Source organism: Chiloscyllium plagiosum, unplaced genomic scaffold (assembly GCF_037043375.1).
Source record: "Chiloscyllium plagiosum isolate Xiang-an unplaced genomic scaffold, Cpla_swu_hap1 HiC_scaffold_27, whole genome shotgun sequence".
NCBI classification, from domain to species: Eukaryota; Metazoa; Chordata; class Chondrichthyes; order Orectolobiformes; family Hemiscylliidae; genus Chiloscyllium; species Chiloscyllium plagiosum.
The window spans coordinates 67,232,042-67,253,110 of NW_028270165.1; the positions used below are offsets into that span (position 1 = coordinate 67,232,042).

The following is a 21,069-nucleotide window of genomic DNA, read 5'->3' on the forward strand; positions in this document are numbered from 1 at the left end:
ACACTGTCCCAAACACTCCCACCGAGACAGACACAGCACACGGTTAGATACAGAGTAAAGCTCCCTCTACACTGTCCCAAACACTCCCACCGAGACAGGCACTGCACACGGTTAGATACAGAGTAAAGCTCCCGCTACACTGTCCCAAACACTCCCACCGAGACAGGGACAGCACGGGGTTAGATACAGAGTAAAGCTCCCTCTACACTGTCCCAAACACTCCCACCGAGACAGGCACAGCACACGGTTAGATACAGAGTAAAGCTCCCTCTACACTGTCCCAAACACTCCCACCGAGACAGACACAGCACACGGTTAGATACAGAGTAAAGCTCCCGCTACACTGTCCCAAACACTCCCACCGAGACAGACACCGCGCACGGTTAGATACAGAGTAAAGCTCCCTCTACACTGTCCCAAACACTCCCACCGAGACAGGCACAGCACACGGTTAGATACAGAGTAAAGCTCCCGCTACACTGTCCCAAACACTCCCACCGAGACAGGCACAGGACACGGTTAGATACAGAGTAAAGCTCCCTCTACACTGTCCCAAACACTCCCACCGAGACAGGCACTGCACACGGTTAGGTACAGAGTAAAGCTCCCTCTACACTGTCCCAAACACTCCCACCGAAACAGACACCGCGCACGGTTAGATACAGACTAAAGCTCCCTCTACACTGTCCCAAACACTCCCACCGAGACAGGCACTGCACACGGTTAGATACAGAGTAAAGCTCCCTCTACACTGTCCCAAACACTCCCACCGAAACAGACACCGCACACGGTTAGATACAGAGTAAAGCTCCCTCTACACTGTCCCAAACACTCCCACCGAGACAGACACCGCGCACGGTTAGATACAGAGTAAAGCTTCCTCTACACTGTCCCAAACACTCCCACCGAGACAGACACCGCGCACGGTTAGATACAGAGTAAAGCTCCCTCTACACTGTCCCAAACACTCCCACCGAGACAGGCACTGCACACGGTTCGATACAGAGTAAAGCTTCCTCTACCCTGTCCCAAACACTCCCACCGAGACAGGCACGGCACACGGTTATATACAGAGTAAAGCTCCCTCTTCACTGTCCCAAACACTCCCACCGAGACAGGCACTGCACACGGTTAGATACAGAGTAAAGCTCCCTCTTCACTGTCCCAAACACTCCCACCGAGACAGGCACTGCACACGGTTAGATACAGAGTAAAGCTCCCTCTACACTGTCCCAAACACTCCCACCCAGACAGACACAGCACACGGTTAGATACAGAGTAAAGCTCCCTCTACACTGTCCCAAACACTCCCACCGAGACAGACACTGCACACGGTTAGATACAGAGTAAAGCTTCCTCTACACTGTCCCAAACACTCCCACCGAGACAGACACAGCACACGGTTAGATACAGAGTAAAGCTCCCTCTACACTGTCCCAAACACTCCCACCGAGACAGGCACTGCACACGGTTAGATACAGAGTAAAGCTCCCGCTACACTGTCCCAAACACTCCCACCGAGACAGGGACAGCACGGGGTTAGATACAGAGTAAAGCTCCCTCTACACTGTCCCAAACACTCCCACCGAGACAGGCACAGCACACGGTTAGATACAGAGTAAAGCTCCCTCTACACTGTCCCAAACACTCCCACCGAGACAGACACAGCACACGGTTAGATACAGAGTAAAGCTCCCGCTACACTGTCCCAAACACTCCCACCGAGACAGACACCGCGCACGGTTAGATACAGAGTAAAGCTCCCTCTACACTGTCCCAAACACTCCCACCGAGACAGGCACAGCACACGGTTAGATACAGAGTAAAGCTCCCGCTACACTGTCCCAAACACTCCCACCGAGACAGGCACAGGACACGGTTAGATACAGAGTAAAGCTCCCTCTACACTGTCCCAAACACTCCCACCGAGACAGGCACTGCACACGGTTAGATACAGAGTAAAGCTCCCTCTACACTGTCCCAAACACTCCCACCGAAACAGACACCGCGCACGGTTAGATACAGACTAAAGCTCCCTCTACACTGTCCCAAACACTCCCACCGAGACAGGCACTGCACACGGTTAGATACAGAGTAAAGCTCCCTCTACACTGTCCCAAACACTCCCACCGAAACAGACACCGCACACGGTTAGATACAGAGTAAAGCTCCCTCTACACTGTCCCAAACACTCCCACCGAGACAGACACCGCGCACGGTTAGATACAGAGTAAAGCTTCCTCTACACTGTCCCAAACACTCCCACCGAGACAGACACCGCGCACGGTTAGATACAGAGTAAAGCTCCCTCTACACTGTCCCAAACACTCCCACCCAGACAGGCACTGCACACGGTTAGATACAGAGTAAAGCTCCCTCTACACTGTCCCAAACACTCCCACCCAGACAGACACAGCACACGGTTAGATACAGAGTAAAGCTCCCTCTACACTGTCCCAAACACTCCCACCGAGACAGGCACTGCACACGGTTAGATACAGAGTAAAGCTCCCTCTTCACTGTCCCAAACACTCCCACCGAGACAGGCACTGCACACGGTTAGATACAGAGTAAAGCTCCCTCTTCACTGTCCCAAACACTCCCACCGAGACAGGCACTACACACGGTTAGATACAGAGTAAAGCTCCCTCTACACTGTCCCAAACACTCCCACCCAGACAGACACAGCACACGGTTAGATACAGAGTAAAGCTCCCACTACACTGTCCCAAACACTCCCACCGAGACAGGCACTGCACACGGTTAGATACAGAGTAAAGCTCCCTCTACACTGTCCCAAACACTCCCACCGAGACAGGCACTGCACACGGTTCGATACAGAGTAAAGCTCCCTCTACCCTGTCCCAAACACTCCCACCGAGACAGGCACTGCACACGGTTAGATACAGAGTAAAGCTCCCTCTTCACTGTCCCAAACACTCCCACCGAGACAGGCACTGCACACGGTTAGATACAGAGTAAAGCTCCCTCTTCACTGTCCCAAACACTCCCACCGAGACAGGCACTACACACGGTTAGATACAGAGTAAAGCTCCCTCTACACTGTCCCAAACACTCCCACCCAGACAGACACAGCACACGGTTAGATACAGAGTAAAGCTCCCACTACACTGTCCCAAACACTCCCACCGAGACAGACACCGCGCACGGTTAGATACAGAGTAAAGCTCCCTCTTCACTGTCCCAAACACTCCCACCGAGACAGGCACTGCACACGGTTAGATACAGAGTAAAGCTCCCTCTACACTGTCCCAAACACTCCCACCGAGACAGACACAGCGCACGGTTAGTTACAGAGTAAAGCTCCCTCTACACTGTCCCAAACACTCCCACCGAGACAGGCACTGCACACGGTTCGATACAGAGTAAAGCTCCCTCTACCCTGTCCCAAACACTCCCACCGAGACAGGCACTGCACACGGTTAGATACAGAGTAAAGCTCCCTCTTCACTGTCCCAAACACTCCCACCGAGACAGGCACTGCACACGGTTAGATACAGAGTAAAGCTCCCTCTACACTGTCCCAAACACTCCCACCGAGACAGACACTGCACACGGTTAGATACAGAGTAAAGCTCCCTCTACACTGTCCCAAACACTCCCACCGAGACAGACGCCGCGCACGGTTAGATACAGAGTAAAGCTCCCTCTACACTGTCCCAAACACTCCCACCGAGACAGACACAGCACACGGTTAGATACAGAGTAAAGCTCCCTCTACACTGTCCCAAACACTCCCACCGAGACAGACACTGCACACGGTTAGATACAGAGTAAAGCTCCCGCTACACTATCCCAAACACTCGCACCGAGACAGACACTGCACACGGTTAGATACAGAGTAAAGCTCCCTCTACACTGTCCCAAACACTCCCACCAAGACAGACACCGCACACGGTAAGATACAGAGTAAAGCTTCCTCTACCCTGTCCCAAACACTCCCAGGGACAGGGACAGCACGGGGTTAGATACAGAGTAAAGCTCCCTCTACACTGTCCCAAACACTCCCACCAAGACAGACACAGCACACGGTTAGATACAGAGTAAAGCTCCCTCTACACTGTCCCAAACACTCCCAGGCACAGGGACAGCACGGGGTTAGATACAGAGTCAAGCTCCCTCTGCACCGTCTCCCCCCATCAAACATTCTCTGGACATGGGGAGCACAAGATTAGATAGAGTAAAGCTTGCCTACTTTTTATAGGGACAGAAACAAGGCTTACGGTGACAGGGTGGGTAAGTGGAGCTGAGGCCACAAACAGATCAGCCCTGAGCTTATTGATCAGGCTCGAGGGGCCAGGTGGCCTCCTCCTGCTCCTGGCTGTTACGCTCTTTGGTGCTGAAGCTGAAAGTAACGCTGCCTGTACGACAGCCCCACCAGACAATCCCAGGACTGCATAGCTTCCTCTGGACTGTTCTTTCAAACAATCACCATCGAATCCCAGGTTGCTGACAGCCCTTACTGCACAAAGCATGAAGCTAATCTGACACTCGGGTAGTTATTTTAGTGGATCGGTTTAAAAGGTTCATTCCCCATACTTCTCTTTGAGATCCACCGAGAGTTTCTTCCAGTGCTTTGCCACTCTCCTCCTCACCAGCACTGCTGCAAACTGACGGATCTAAAGGGGGGGACAGGAAGAAAGGCCGGTAAGTCGGGTTTTCACCAGGGCAGGCAGAAACACCAAAAAAACAAAAGGCTGAAAGGAGGAAAGAATTTCGATGAGACCAGCGAACACTGCTGCCTGGGGACTGCGGCCGGCTTCACCCGTTCAACACCGACATGGAAAAGGGAAGCAACGGGATGAGAAAGGGACGAGAGAGGTGAACGGTCTCACGCTCTGGGGGAAATTTGGCAACAGTGTGGGAAACACAGTGGCCAGTTCACATGCTGCAAGTGGAGCGGTTTAATGGTGGAGCTCAACACATCAGGGTGATCCAAATCAAACGTGGAACTATGGACTCTGGAAATCAGAGAGAAAAACAGAAACTGCTGGAGGACATCAAGAGGTCTGGCAGCATCTTTGGAGGCAGAAAGCAGGGTTGACACCCCTACTCAAGGGAGCCTTTTACAATTCTGGAGAAGAGTCACTGGATTGGAAGCGTTAACCCTGGTTTGAATCCCACTCTGGCAGGCGGTGGAATGTGAATGGGACACAAACTGAACCGTTTAACGACGCAAATCGAAACGGTCGCCAACGGTTGTTAAAGAAGTCTCCGCAGGCCAGAGTTATGCAGGGCACAGATGGAGATGTTTGCTGGCGGTCAGACATCTCGGCTCTGACAAAGTCTGCCTTTCCACCAGCAATATTCAAATTCGGTCTCACCAAACACTTCCACACCAGTGTGCCACGCGCGGTCACACACATCAACAGCCAGAGAGTCAGGCAGCACAGAAACACACCCTTCGGCCCAACCAGGTTCCCCAAACCACCCTCGTCCCGCCTGCCTGTACATGACACACATCTCTCCAGGCCTTTCCTATTCAGGTACCTGTCCAAATGTCTTTTCAACACAATAACTGGACCTGCACCCTCCACTTTCTCCCAAAGTTCATTCCACACACGAACCATTCCGTGGAAAAAGAAGTTGCCCCTCATATCCTTTTTAAAAATCTTTCTTCTCTCACCTCAAAAATAACCCCCCACGTTTGAACTTCCCACCCCAAGGAAAAGACCCTCGTCATTCCATCTCATCTACGCCCCTCGTCATTGTATAAACCACACTACGGTCAGCCCACAACCTCCGAACTCCAGTGAAAGAAGTTCCAGTCTACTTTTATATCTGAAACCCTCTATTCCTGGCAACATCCTGGTAAATCTTTTCTGAACCCTTTCTACGGAACATTTCACCTACTCTACGGCCCGTCATATCCACTGTATATTACTGGCTGACAATAATCACATTATTCTTCCTGCGATTTAATGAGTGTATTTTGCAAACTCCATTCTCCTCCCTGTCCCGCTTCCTGACAAACAGAAACACTTCATTTCCCCTCTCTCTTGGAGCCCCTCTGATGATCGAAAGAGTTTTGTATCTTCCCAAAGCTGGTCTAAACAAGATTAGAAGCTGTTTACCTGAGGGTTTGGTGAATTTGCGAGGATGGTGCAAAGTGCAGGGACCACCGAGGGATCCTTAAACGCTTCCTTCAACTGAGCTGTGGCCTGTGGACGGTATTGAATTGGAGTGATTATCACGTGTACCGAGACACAGTGAAAAGGTTTGTCTGGTGAGCAATACAGGCTGATCACAGAGTTAAGTAGCATAGTTCTGTAAATAATAGGTAAACAGCGGCAAAGACAAAAACACAGGGACAGGCGGATGTTAAGAGTCTGCGAGTCCATTCAGTATTTTAACAACAGTAGGGGTGAAACTGTTAGGAAAACGGCTTTGGTGTGTGTTCAGGCTTCTGTACCTACTCCCCGATGGTAGAGGTTGGAGACAAACATTTAAGAAGTACATACAGCACAGAGCCCAGATGACCTACACCATGATTATCCTGCTATTTCGAAAACAGGGGACACTGTGCTTCAACACAGAATGAACACAGCAGCGAGATACTTCCTACTTCTAATTCTCAAGTTGCTCTGCCAACTTTTAACTGGGACTTCACTCCCTCTCGTGCTCTCTGTTTAACAGTAAGATCCATAAACCTCTGTCAGAAATCTTGACGGCCTATTTCCAAACCGAGCCCAGAAGAATCAGTTGCTCTTGCTGTCTTAATGCTGACCCACCCGCTACAGGACTGTCCTCAGCACCTCCCAGGGACTGCCCTAAACAACCGCCATCCCCCTCAGGCACTGCTTCAATCCCCCCGCCAACCCCAACCACACTCAGGGACTGCCCTAAACAACCGCCATCCCCCTCAGGCACTGCGTCAAGCCCCCCGCCAACCCCAACCACACTCAGGAACTGCCCTAAACAACCGCCATCCCCCTCAGGCACTGCTTCAATCCCCCCGCCAACCCCAACCACACTCAGGAACTGCCCTAAACAACCACCATCCCCCTCAGGCACTGCTTCAATCCCCCCGCCAACCCCAACCACACTCAGGGACTGTCCTCAGCACCTCCCAGGGACTGCCCTCAGCACCTCCAAGGGACTGCCCTAAACAATCTCCATCCCCCTCAGGCACTGCTTCAAACCCCCAGCCAACCCCAACCACTCTCAGGGACTGCCCTCAGCTCCTCCCAGGGACTGCCCTAAACAACCTCCATCCCCCTCAGGCACTGCTTCAAGCCCCCCGCCAGCCCCAAGCACACTCAGGGACTGCCCTAAACAACCGCCATCCCCCTCAGGCACTGCTTCAATCCCCCCGCCAACCCCAACCAAACTCAGGGACTGTCCTCAGCACCTCCCAGGGACTGCCCTAAACAACCTCCATCCCCCTCAGGCACTGCTTCAAGCCCCCCGCCAACCCCAACCACACTCAGGAACTGCCCTAAACAACCGCCATCCCCCTCAGGCACTGCTTCAATCCCCCCGCCAACCCCAACCACACTCAGGGACTGTCCTCAGCACCTCCCAGGGACTGCCCTAAACAACCTCCATCCCCCTCAGGCACTGCTTCAATCCCCCCGCCAACCCCAACCACACTCAGGAACTGCCCTAAACAACCTCCATCCCCCTCAGGCACTGCTTCAATCCCCCCGCCAACCCCAACCACACTCAGGGACTGTCCTCAGCACCTCCCAGGGACTGCCCTAAACAACCTCCATCCCCCTTAGGCACTGCTTCAATCCCCCCGCCAACCCCAACCACACTCAGGAACTGCCCTAAACAACCTCCATCCCCCTCAGGCACTGCTTCAATCCACCCGCCAACCCCAACCACACTCAGGGACTGTCCTCAGCACCTCCCAGGGACTGCCCTAAACAACCTCCATCCCCCTTAGGCACTGCTTCAATCCCCCCGCCAACCCCAACCACACTCAGGAACTGCCCTAAACAACCTCCATCCCCCTCAGGCACTGCTTCAATCCCCCCGCCAACCCCAACCACACTCAGGGACTGTCCTCAGCACCTCCCAGGGACTGCCCTAAACAACCTCCATCCCCCTTAGGCACTGCTTCAATCCCCCCGCCAACCCCAACCACACTCAGGGACTGCCCTAAACAACCTCCATCCCCCTCAGGCACTGCGTCAAGCCCCCAGCCAACCCCAACCAAACTCAGGGACTGTCCTCAGCACCTCCCAGGGACTGCCCTAAACAACCTCCATCCCCCTCAGGCACTGCTTCAATCCCCCCGCCAACCCCAACCACACTCAGGGACTGCCCTAAACAACCTCCATCCCCCTCAGGCACTGCGTCAAGCCCCCAGCCAACCCCAACCAAACTCAGGGACTGTCCTCAGCACCTCCCAGGGACTGCCCTAAACAACCTCCATCCCCCTCAGGCACTGCTTCAATCCCCCCGCCAACCCCAACCACACTCAGGGACTGTCCTCAGCACCTCCCAGGGACTGCCCTAAACAACCGCCATCCCCCTCAGGCACTGCGTCAAGCCCCCCGCCAACCCCAACCACACTCAGGGACTGTCCTCAGCACCTCCCAGGGATAGTAGAGGTCAGCCAGAGAATAGGAGTTTCCAGATTGGGGCTGTTCATCTGCTCCAATCAGGGAGTCCTGGCTGCCAGCTATAAACAGGAGTGTCGAGGCGGGCGGGTCTTTATCACTCTGGGAGATGGAGCAGGTTCACGGACTCTCCACGTCTGACATGGTGACAGGATACCACATTCCATGCAGTTATTTTATCATGCTCCGCCCTCCCACAAACACGTGGTACAGCTTCTCCCCCACACACACATACATGTGGTACAGCCCCTCCACCTACACACACGCATTGCGACAGCCCCACTACCCCCATATAAACACGTGGTACAGCTCCTCCCCCGCCACACACATGTGGGTACAGCCCCCCCACACACAAACACGTGGTACAGCTTCACCCCCCCACACAAACATGTGGTACAGCCCCGCCCCCAACAAACACGTGTACAGCCCCACCCCCAACACAAACACGTGGTACAGCCCCTCCCCCACAGAAACACATGGTTTTGCCCCCCACACAAACACGTGGTACAGCCCCGCCCCCAACAAACACGTGGTACAGCCCCACCCCCCAACAAACACGTGGTACAGCCCCTCCCCCACAGAAACACATGGTTTTGCCCCCCACACAAACACGTGGTACAGCCCCTCCCCACAGAAACACATGGTTTTGCCCCCCACACAAACACGTGGTACAGCCCCTCCCCCAACAAACACGTGGTACAGCCCCTCCCCCACAGAAACACATGGTTTTGCCCCCCACACAAACACGTGGTACAGCCCCTCCCCCACAGAAACACATGGTTTTGCCCCCCACACAAACACGTGGTACAGCCCCGCCCCCAACAAACACGTGGTACAGCCCCGCCCCCAACAAGCACATGATTCTGCCCCGCCCCCAACGACAGCCCCTCCCCCAATGAGTCTGCCCCGATCCCTGCGATTGGCTGCCGTCCCCTCGCTCGCGCCGGCCGCCGTCCAGCCGAGGCCCCGCCCCCTCCCTGCAAGCGTTGATTGGCCGCCCTCCCGCCGGCGGCCACGCCCCCCACCGCGGTGATTGGCCGCCGTCCCGCCCCCCACCGCGGTGATTGGCGGTTGCCCCGGGAGGCCACGCGCCGCCGTTTTGAAAGGGGCGGCCCGGCTCGCGCGGCCGCTGACAGTTGGGTGGCGGGCCTGAGGCCTACACGCCGCTGCCGCAGCCGCAGCCGGGTTTACCTGCTGGATCAGCGCCGTGTCCGGCTCCAGCAGGTTGTTCAGGATCTTCTCCAGGATCTCGGCCATCCTCCCGCGCCGTCGGCACCCCGCCCGCCCGGGGACACACACACTCTCTCTCTCTCTTTACAATCCCTTCCCCCGGTACTCGCTCCCCTCCCTCCTCGTCCACACGCCGGCAACGTTTTGCGGAGGGGGGGGGGGGAAGGAGGTGGCGCGAACGCGAGCAAGAGGCGCCGCCGCTGCCGCTGCCGCCCTTGGCCGGACCTCCGCGGCCCGGAGCGCCACCTGGCGACTGGGAGGACCGGGTCAGCCCGGCTCCGCGTTAACGGTGGCTCCCGCACCGGCCCCGCCCACTCCCATTGTTGCGTGGACCCCGTCAGCCCCGCCTCCCCTGGTGATGTCAGCGGCGTTACCCCGTCCCCTGAGGCTGGGGGGAGAATGGTTTCGTCACGACCCCGATTGTTGGGTTATCCACGCCCCCTATTGTGATGACTAAGTTATCCCCGCCCCCTATTGTGATGACGGGTTATCCCCGCCCCCTATTGTGATGACTGGCACTCTATACGGGGGACTGGGTTTTCTCTGCCCCCTATTGTGATGACTGGTTTTCTCCGCCCCCCCTATTGTGATGACTGGTTTATCCCCGCCCCCTATTGTGATGACTGGATTTTCTCCGCCCCCTATTGTGATGACTGGATTTTCTCCGCCCCCTATTGTGATGACTGGGTTATCCCCGCCCCCTATTGTGATGACTGGGTTATCCCCGCCCCCTATTGTGATGACTGGCACTCTATACGGGGGACTGGGTTTTCTGTGCCCCCTATTGTGATAACTGGTTTTCTCCGCCCCCTATTGTGATGACTGGGTTATCCCCGCCCCCTATTGTGATGACTGGGTTATCTCCGCCCCCTATTGTGATGACTGGGTTATCCCCGCCCCCTATTCTGATGACTGACACTCTATACGGGGGACTGGGTTTTCACCGCCCGCTATTGTGATGACTGGGTTATCCCCGCCCCCTATTGTGATGACTGAGTTTTCTCTGCCCCCTATTGTGATGACTGGCACTCTTTACGGAGGACTCAGTTAGCCCCGCCCCCTATTGTGATGATTGGTTTTCTCCGCCCCATATTGTGATGACTGGCACTGTACGGAGGACTCGGTTAGACCCGCCCCCTATTGTGATGATTGGTTTTCTCCGCCCCCTATTGTGATGACTGGGTTTTCTCCGCCCCCCTATTGTGATGACTGGCACTCTTTACGGAGGACTCGGTTAGCCCCGCCCTCTATTGTGATGATTGGTTTTCTCCGCCCCATATTGTGATGACTGGCACTCGATACGGAGGACCCGGTTAGACCCGCCCCCTATTGTGTGACATCGGTAAGCGGCGCCCCTTATTGATGGGCGGACTGGATTAACCCCGCCCCCTATTTTGAGGACTTCGTTATCCCCGCGCCCTATTGGAAGGGCTCGGTTAGCCCCGCCCCCTACTGTTGGGCGCCCTCGGTAAGCACCGCCCCTTTATCGATGGGAGGACCGCTTTGGCCCCGCCCGTTACTGGGAGGTCTGGGTGAGCACTGCCCCCTACTGTTGGGAGGACCAGGCGAGCCTCACTCCAATAGAATCTCTGCAATATAGAAACAGGCCATTCAGCCCCAACTGTTCCTCCACCCAGACCAATTCACACAGCTAGCCCTCCAAGTGGTGCATAGTATGGGCAGTTTAGCGAGGAGACCAGAGCAAACCCACACCGATACAGGGGGAACATATCCACACACACGGTGTAATCGAACCCGGGCCCCTAGGAGGACCAGGTTAGCACTGCACCCCCCTATTGTTGGGTGATGCGTGTAAGCCGCGCCCTCCAATGGTGGGAGGTCCAAAACAACACACATACACACCACCAAGACTCACCGCCCTCTGGTGGTGGGAGGACCAACTCCATCCTGTCAACAACGCCCTCTGGTGTTGGGAAGACCATCTCGGTCACTTTGTCAGCGTCCTCTGGCGGCGGCAGGACAACTCAGTCCTGGGTCGGCGCCCTCCTGAGGCGGGAGGACCGACACAGCCCTGTGTCAGCGCCATCTGGAGGCGGGAGGACAGACACAGCGCTGTGTCAGTACCCTCTGGAGGCGGGAAAACAGACACAGCCCTGTGTCAGCGCCATCTGGAGGCGGGAGGACAGACACAGCCCTGTGTCAGCGCCCTCGGGAGGCGGGAGGACCGACACAGCGCTGTGTCAGCGCCCTCTGGAGCCGGGAGGACAGACACAGCGCTGTGTCAGCGCCCTCTGGAGCCGGGAGGACCGACACAGCCCTGTGTCAGCGCCCTCTGGAGCCGGGAGGACCGACACAGCCCTGTGTCAGCGCCATCTGGAGGCGGGAGGACAGACACAGCCCTGTGTCAGCGCCCTCTGGAGGCGGGAGGACCGACACAGCGCTGTGTCAGCGCCCTCTGGAGCCGGGAGGACAGACACAGCGCTGTGCCAGCGCCATCTGGAGTCGGGAGGACAGACACAGCCCTGTGTCAGCGCCATCTGGAGGCGGGAGGACAGACACAGCCCTGTGTCAGCGCCATCTGGAGGCGGGAGGACAGACACAGCCCTGTGTCAGCGCCATCTGGAGGCGGGAGGACAGACACAGCCCTGTGTCAGTGCCCTCTGGAGGCGGGAGGACCGATTCAGCCCTGTGTCAGCGCCCTCTGGATGCGGGAGGACAGACACAGCCCTGTGTCAGCGCCCTCTGGAGGACCAGCTCAGCCCCGTGTCAGCGCCCTCTCTTGGCAGGAGGACCAAGGCAGCAACACCCTTGCTTCAGTAGGGATCTGCAGGGGACCAACCCCTGTGCCATCCCTTGCCCCCCCCAGTCCCTTCACTGACCTGGGCATTACTGCCTGAGCTGAGTTTCTGCAAATGCAAAACTCAGCAGCATTTCTTTGCAAAATTGTCCGCTTTGATAAAGCAACCAAGTGCAGAGCAAGAGGCAATTCAGGGCCCGCGGTCCCCGTGGTAGCCCTTTGGTGACTGTCTCTCGCTGCCTTTTGTTATTATTTATCGTATTGCTGTTTGATTTATATTTACTTGTGAATTTCATGCACAGAGTGTGAGGGCTGAATTTCCCCACGTTATATTCTGTCCCGCGGCGATCCCCAGTCTTTCCCCGTTTAAATAATATTCAGCTCCTCTCTCCTTCCTGCAGACCCTCACATTTCCCCATGTTATATTCTGTCCTGCGTCGTTCCCCAGTCTTTCCCCGTTTAAATAATATTCAGCTCCTCTCTCCTTCCTGCAGACCCTCACATTTCCCCATGTTATATTCTGTCCTGCGGCGTTCCCCAGTCTTTCCCCGTTTAAACAATATTCAGCTCCTCTCTCCTTCCTGCAGACCCTCTCATTTCCCCACGTTATATTCTGTCCCGCGGCGTTCCCCAGTCTTTCCCCGTTTAAATAATATTCAGCTCCTCTCTCCTTCCTGCAGACCCTCACATTTCCCCACGTTATATTCTGTTCCCCTGGCATTCCCCAGTCTTTCCCCGTTTAAACAATATTCAGCTCCTCTCTCCTTCCTGCAGACCCTCACATTTCCCCACGTTATATTCTGTTCCGCGGCGTTCCCCAGTCTTTCCCCGTTTAAATAATATTCAGCTCCTCTCTCCTTCCTGCAGACCCTCTCATTTCCCCACGTTATATTCTGTCCCGCGGCGTTCCCCAGTCTTTCCCCGTTTAAATAATATTCAGCTCCTCTCTCCTTCCTGCAGACCCTCACATTTCCCCACGTTATATTCTGTTCCCCTGGCATTCCCCAGTCTTTCCCCGTTTAAACAATATTCAGCTCCTCTCTCCTTCCTGCAGACCCTCACATTTCCCCACGTTATATTCTGTCCCGCGGCGTTCCCCAGTCTTTCCCTGTTTAAATAATATTCAGCTCCTCTCTCCTTCCTGCAGACCCTCACATTTCCCCACGTTATATTCTGTTCCCGTGTCGTTCCCCAGTCTTTCCCCGTTTAAATAATATTCAGCTCCTCTCTCCTTCCTCCCACTTAACACTGACCTCCAGGTAGAGTACTTTCCATCTGCAACCACTTTCTGCCTTCTGTCAGCCAACCAATTCTGAGTCCAGATAGCCAAATCTCCCTGTATCCCGTACCTCCTGACTTTACGAATGAGCCTACCGTGGGGAACCTGATCAAATGCGTGGCTGAAATCCACATACACCACATCCACTGCTCGACCTTCGTCAACCTGTCTCGTCACCTCCTCAAAGGGCGTGGCTTTGCCTGGCGATGCCAAATGAGGTGTTTCTGAATGCACTGCCACGCGTGACGGAGCTGAAAACATTATTTCAAGCCATCCGAGTTGAGGGAGTGGTCTTATGAGGAGAGGCTGAGTGGACAGGGATTATATCTTCATCCGAATTCAGAAGAATAAGGGGGGGGAATCTTATAGAAACCTATAAAATGGTGAAGGCACCGGACAAGACAGAGGTAGAGGGGATGTTTCCACAGGCAGGTGAAACTAGGACGGGAGGGCATAGCCTCAAGATTAGGACTGAATTGGGAAGGATCGTCAATATAATTCCCTGCTCAGGGAAGTGGTTGAGGCTTTCTCAGTTAATGTTTTTTAAAGCTCAGATAGATTTTTGTTTAGAACAGTAAAGGGATTAAGGGTTACGGTGAGAGGGCGGGTGAGTGTAGCTAAGGCCAGAGAAAGATTAGCCCTGATCGTTTTGCATGGTGGAGCGGGCTAGAAAGGAGAGACGGCCTACTCCCGCTCAGAGTTGTTAAGAATACCGTCCTAACCCGATCTGCTCCCTCTCTCTCTCTCCGTCCAATCTCCCCTTCCCTCCTTCCGTAACCAGAACCATCCTCCCTTGGATACACGGGCAGACTCCCCCCCTCAACCCCCCACCCCCCACCGAGCCACACTCGGCACCCTGCGCAGGGGGGAGGCTGGCGCAGTGGAAAGTAGGCCTCACTCCCGGCCTCCACGTGACTCCGGGCCCCGCGGCCTCCCAACCGCCCCTCGGAGCAGGGCCCACGGAAAAGCTCAGCCTACGCGCGCCCGGAGTTCTCATCCTCTTCCCCCACCCACCCCGCCGAGGCACGCGGCCACAGGCCGCCAACCGACGCGTCAAAGAACGAAAGAGTCGTGTCAGACCAGAGGGGTTGCGTTTATTGTATCCATTGGCGCAGACAGAGTTAGGAGAGCGGGCAGGAGCCCCTGTCGAGGGTGCCCACCACCGGCTCCGCACTCGACTCGTGGTGGAGCTCGCAAGAGAAGCGAGAGTGTGCGTGCCACTCGTCGGCGGTCAGGGTCAGGTAGCCGCTCCAGCTGTAGCTGCCGTCGGTGCCCCCCGGCGCGGGCACCGCCTCCGTCACCAGCCGGCGCTCGGCCTCCTTGCCGTCCATCGTCCAGCGGGCACGGATGTACCCTGGGTAAAAGCCGCTGGCCAGGCATGTCAGGGTCACGTCGTGGCCTGGGAAGGCGAGCTGCTCGGGGGGTGGCTGGTACAGGTGCACGGTGGGCGCAGACGGCTGGCGAGCTGCCAGGGAGGTTACGGAGAGAGAGAGAGAGAGAGAGATGTCAGCCGGGCACATCAAGGGAGATACACAGACTGGGCAACTGTACACGGTGCTCCCGGTGGGAAAGGGGGACCGGGCAACTGTACACTGAGCTCCCGGTGGGATAGGGGGACCGGGCAACTGTACACTGAGCTCCCGGTGGGATAGGGGGACCGGGCAACTGTACACTGAGCTCCCGGTGGGATAGGGGGACCGGGCAACTGTACACTGAGCTCCCGGTGGGATAGGGAGACCGGGGAACTGTACACTGAGCTCCCGGTGGGATAGGGGGACCGGGCAACTGTACACGGTGCTCCCGGTGGGATAGGGAGACCGGGCAACTGTACACGGTGCTCCCGGTGGGAAAGGGGGACCGGGGAACTGTACACTGAGCTCCCGGTGGGATAGGGGGACCGGGGAACTGTACACGGTGCTCCCGGTGGGATAGGGGGACCGGGGAAATGTACACGGTGCTCACGGTGGGATAGGGAGACTGGGGAACTGTACAACGAGCTCCCGGTGGGATAGGGAGACCGGGGAACTGTACACTGAGCTCCCGGTGGGATAGGGCGACCGGGGAACTGTACACGGTGCTCCCGGTGGGATACGGATACCGGGGAACTGCACACGGTGCTCCCGGTGGGATAGGGAGAACGGGGAACTGTACACTGAGCTCCCGGTGGGATAGGGAGACCGGGGAACAGTACACAGAGCTCCCGGTGGGATAGGGAGACCGGGGAGCCGTACACGGAGCATCCGGTGGGATAGGGAGACCGGGGAACTGTACACCGAGCTCCCGCTGGGATAGGGAGACCGGGGAACTGTACACGGTGCTCCCGGTGGGATGGGGAGACCGGGGAACTGTACACGGTGATCCCGGTGGGATAGGGAGACCGGGGAACTGTACACGGTGCATCCGGTGGGATAGGGAGACCGGGGAACTGTACGTGCAGCTCCCGGTGGGATAGGGAGACCGGGGAGCTGTACACTGAGCTCCCGGTGGGATAGGGAGACCGGGGAACTGTACACGGTGCTCCCGGTGGGATAGGGAAACCAGGGAACTGTACACTGAGCTCCCGGTGGGATAGGGAGACCGGGGAACTGTACACTGAGCTCCCGGTGAGAAAGGGAGACCGGGGAACTGTACACTGAGCTCCCGGTGGGATAGGGAGACCGGGGAACTGTACACGGTGCTCCCGGTGGGATAGGGAGACCGGGGAGCTGTACACTGAGCTCCCGGTGGGATAGGGAGACCGGGGAACTGTACACGGTGCTCCCGGTGGGATAGGGAGACCGGGGAACTGTACACGGTGCTCCCGGTGGGATAGGGAGACCGGGGAACTGTACACCGAGCTCCCGGTGGGATAGGGAGACCGGGGAACTGTACACGGTGCTCCCGGTGGGATAGGGAGACCGGGGAACTGTACACTGAGCTCCTGGTGGGATAGGGAGACCGGGGAACTGTACACTGAGCTCCCGGTGGGATAGGGAGACCGGGGAGCTGTACACGGAGCTCCCGGTTGGAGAGGGAGACCGGGGAACTGTACACGGAGCTCCCGGTGGGATAGGGAGACTGGGGAACTGTACACTAATCTCCCGGTGGGAGAGGGAGACCGGGGAACTGTACACGGTGCTCCCGGTGGGATAGGGAGACCGGGGAACTGTACACGGAGCTCCCGGTGGGATAGGGAGACCGGGGAACTGTACACGGTGTTCCCGGTGGGATAGGGAGACCGGGGAACTGTACACCGAGCTCCCAGTGGGATAGGGAGACCGGGGAGCTGTACACTGAGCTCCCGGTGGGATATGGAGACGGGGAACTGTACACGGTGCTCCCGGTGGGATAGGGAGACCAGGGAACTGTACACTGAGCTCCCGGTGGGATAGGGAGTCCGGCGAACTGTACACGGTGCTCTCGGTGGGATAGGGAGACCGGGGAACTGTACACCGAGCTCGCGGTGGGATAGGGAGACCGGAGAACTGTACACTGAGCTCCCGGTGGGATAGGGAGACCGGGGAACTGTACACTGAGCTCCCGGTCGGATAGGGAGACCGGGGAACTGTACACGGTGCTTCCGGTGGGATAGGGAGAATGGGGTACTGTACACCGAGCTCCCGGTGGGATAGGGAGACCGGGGAACTGTACACGGTGCTCCCGGTGGGATAGGGAGACCGGGGAACTGTACACGGTGCTCCCGGTGGGATAGGGAGACCGGGGAACTGTACACGGTGCTCCCGGTGGGATAGGGAGACCGGGGAACTGTACACCGAGCTCCCGGTGGGATAGGGAGACCGGGGAACTGTACACCGAGCTCCCGGTGGGATAGGGAGACCGGGGAGCTGTACACCGAGCCCCCGGTGGGATAGGGAGACCGGGGAGCTGTACACGGAGCTCCCGGTGGGATAGGGAGACCGGGGAACTGTACAGGGTGCCCCCGGTGGGATAGGGAGACCGGGGATCTGTACACGGTGCTCCCGGTGGGATAGGGAGACCGGGGAGCTGTACATTGAGCTCCCGGTGGGATAGGGAGACCGGGGAAGTGTACACTGAGCTCCCGGTGGGATAGGGAGACCGGGGAACTGTACACCGAGCTCCCGGTGGGATAGGGAGACCGGGGAACTGTACACGGAGCTCCCGGTGGGATAGGGAGACCGGGGAACTGTACACTGAGCTCCCGGTGGGATAGGGAGACCGGGGAAGTGCACACCGAGCTCCCGGTGGGATAGGGAGACCGGGGAGCTGTACACCGAGCTCCCGGTGGGATAGGGAGACTGGGGAACTGTACACGGAGCTCCCGGTGGGATAGGGAGACCGGGGAACTGTACACGGATCTCCCGGTGGGATAGGGAGACCGGGGAACTGTACACCGGGCTCCCGGTGGGATAGGGAGACCGGGGAACTGTACACCGAGCTCCCGTTGGGATAGGGAGACCGGGGAACTGTACACCGAGCTCCCGGTGGGATAGGGAGACCGGGGAACTGTACACGGAGCTCCCGGTGGGAAAGGGAGACCGGAGAACTGTACACCGAGCTCCTGGTGGGATAGGGAGACCGGGGAAGTGTACACGGTGCTCCCGGTGGGATAGGGAGACCGGGGTACTGTACACGGTGCTCGCGGTGGGATAGGGAGACCGGGGAACTGTACACTGAGCTCCCGGTGGGATAGGGAGACTGGGGAACTGTACACTGAGCTCCCGGTGGGATAGGGAGACCGGGGAACTGTACACGGTGCTCGCGGTGGGATAGGGAGACCGGGGAGCTGTACTCCGAGCTCCCGGTGGGATAGGGAGACCGGGGTACTGTACACGGTGCTCCCGGTGGGATAGGGGGATAGGATCTGAGTGCCCGGCGGTATCTGCCGCGAAGTGAACACTCACTGGCGATGAATAGGTGAACTCCGTTGCCAAAGATGACCTGGTTGTCTTTGACTGTGGCACAGTAGTAGGTGCCAGTGTCTGCTCCAGCGATGCTCGTGATGGTCAGGACGTAGCTGCTGGTGCCCGCGTCCCTGGACGGTTGGAAGCGGTCAGTGTAGCCCGTGCCCCGCACGATGCCACCGTTTGCCCAGTGAACCAGCACCCACCGCGGCGCCTGCCCTGTCCGCAGATGGTACCAAAAGCCGCCGTAGTCCGCGACGTTCAGGCCTTTAACCTGGCACTTCAGGGCGGCAGTGCCTCCCGCGGTTACTGAGACTGACGGGGCGTCGCCGAGGGCTTGGCTCGACTTGGCACCTGGAAGAGAGGCAGGTCAGGACAGAGTGGAATGGGGGTGGGTAGGGGTGGGGGTGGTGTCGCGCTGACTGGAGGTCGCATTTATATAGCGCCCAGTCCCCGACAGGAGTGTAACGTCCAATGTTTCAATTTAACGAGACCCAGCTCCTGCACCCTTGTCCCCGTAACCCTGCATTTCCCCGTGGCCAAACCACCCCTCACATCCCTGGGCACTATGGGTAATTTAGCACGGCCAAACCACCCCTCATATCCCTGGGCACTATGGGTAATTTAGCACGGCCAATCCACCCTAACCTGCACATCCATGGACACTATGGGTAATTTAGCATGGCCAATCCTCCCTAACCTGCACATCCATGGACACTATGGGTAATTTAGCACGGCCAATCCACCCTGACCTGCGCATTTTCGGTGTGTGGGAGGAAACCGGAGCACCCGGAAGAAACCCACGCAGACACGGGGGCAGAATCCGCAAACTCCCACACAGGCAGTCGCCCCGAGCGTGACATCGAACCCGGGTCCCTGGTGCTTTTCTGAACCCTTTCAAGTTTCACAACATCTTTCCGATAGGAAGGAGACCAGAATTGCAGACAACATTCCAACAGTGGCCTAACCAATGTCCTGTACAGCCGCAACATGACCTCCCAACTCCTGTACTCAATACTCTGACCAATAAAGGAAAGCATACCAAACGCCACCTTCACTATCCTATCTACCTGGGACTCCACTTTCAAGGAGCTATGAACCTACATTCCAAGGTCTCTTTGTTCAGTAACACTCCCCAGGACCTTACCATTAAGTGTATAAGTCCTGCTCAGATTTGCTTTCCCAAAATGCAGCACCTCACAATTATCTGAATTAAACTCCATCTGCCACTTCCCAGCCCATTGGCCCATCTGGTCCAGATCCTGTTGCAATCTGAGGTAACCCTCTTCGCTGTCCACTACACCTCCTCCAATTCTGGATCTCCCCCCACCCCGTGCATGGTCAAGCCCTCCATTCCCACCCGTGAAGGCCAGCCAGTTGACGCAAACGCCATGGGTGAGCCAGAGCAAAGCTTCACCCCACACCCCCCCACCCCGCCCCCACCCCCCCAGACGCCCACAAAGCAAAGCTACACAAACCTGCGAGCAGGCAAAGGAGGGTGGTGAACGTACGCAGGACCACCATTGTTGCAGACTGGGGTGGGGAACGTGCTGCCGATCGATTCCCCCCCTCGCTCCTGGTTTTATACAGCCGGCGGTTTTGCATAATATTCAAAGCCGTCCACTCAGGTGGCGCCGAGATGCAAACGTTTCCTGGTGTCAGGCCGTCCCTCGGACCGGGTCATGAGGTCAGGCGGAGCGCGCTGTTGGGGGAGGCAGGTCCGTGTTGAGAAGCACGGGGTGGAGTGGGGGGGGGGAGTCAGTGTGCTCGTTCACTGGGGGCATCTCTCCCGGCCCTAGTTACCCCCACCGCCTCCTTGAGAAGGTGGTGGGTGGGTGCGGGGTGAGCCGGCACCCCCCCCCCCACCCCCCCCATCCCGCTACAGTCCGTGTGCTGGAGGGTAGACTCCAGGATTCAGACCCAGGAAGGAACAGGCCCAAGATATTTGATGTTACCATCCCCAATAATCTAACCATCGCCCCCTTGACGGTCAATGGTGTTACCATCACTGAATCCCCCCTACCCCCCACTATCACCATCCTGGGGGTTACCATTGAGAGAGAATCTGACCATCGCCCCCTTGACATTCAATGGTGTCACCATCACTGAATCCCCCACCCCCCCCCACTATCACCATCCTGGGGGTTCCCATTGAGAATCTAACCATCGCCCCCTTGACATTCAATGGCGTCACCATCACTGAATCCCCCTCCCCCCCTCCGATATCACCATCCTGGGGGTTCCCATTGAGAGAGAATCTAACCATCGCCCCCTTGACGTTCAATGGCGTTACCATCACTGAATCCCCCTCCCCCCCACTATCACCATCCTGGGGGTTCCCATTGAGAG

General features: G+C 57.2%; 2 protein-coding genes across 2 annotated transcripts in view; both read right to left on the reverse strand.

Moving 5' to 3' along the window:
* The window catches only part of ipo4 (importin 4), an 88,270-nt gene extending 78,263 nt beyond the window's left edge, over positions 1-10,007 (reverse strand). Inside the window, exons 1-3 of the mRNA XM_087974805.1 lie at positions 9,783-10,007; positions 6,096-6,182; positions 4,561-4,640 (exon numbers count right to left, since the gene is read on the reverse strand). Of these exons, the coding sequence (XP_087830931.1) occupies positions 4,561-4,640; positions 6,096-6,182; positions 9,783-9,848 (233 nt within the window). The 5' untranslated portion in view covers positions 9,849-10,007. The remainder of the gene's footprint in view (positions 1-4,560; positions 4,641-6,095; positions 6,183-9,782) is intronic.
* A 4,928-nt stretch (positions 10,008-14,935) lies between these two features.
* Positions 14,936-20,354, reverse strand: LOC122547914 (immunoglobulin lambda-1 light chain-like). The gene is made up of 3 exons (XM_087974809.1): positions 20,199-20,354; positions 18,721-19,074; positions 14,936-15,323 (listed from the first exon to the last, which is right to left on the reverse strand). The coding sequence occupies exons 1-3, from the start codon at positions 20,323-20,325 to the stop codon at positions 14,980-14,982; spliced, it is 825 nt and encodes a 274-aa protein (XP_087830935.1). The 5' UTR covers positions 20,326-20,354; the 3' UTR covers positions 14,936-14,979.
* Positions 20,355-21,069: the final 715 nt, after the last annotated feature.

What these genes read in the sequence shown, in the direction of transcription:
- LOC122547914 (XM_087974809.1), bottom strand. Translation starts at nt 20,325, where the DNA reads ATGCAAAACCGCCGGCTGTATAAAACCAGGAGCGAGGGGGGGAATCGA. An exon ending in CCTCCTTTGCCTGCTCGCAG is followed by an intron (nt 19,075 to 20,198) that starts GTTTGTGTAGCT and finishes CCTCTCTTCCAG; the next exon opens with GTGCCAAGTCGAGCCAAGCC. An exon ending in AGTTCACCTATTCATCGCCA is followed by an intron (nt 15,324 to 18,720) that starts GTGAGTGTTCAC and finishes CCTCCCTGGCAG; the next exon opens with CTCGCCAGCCGTCTGCGCCC.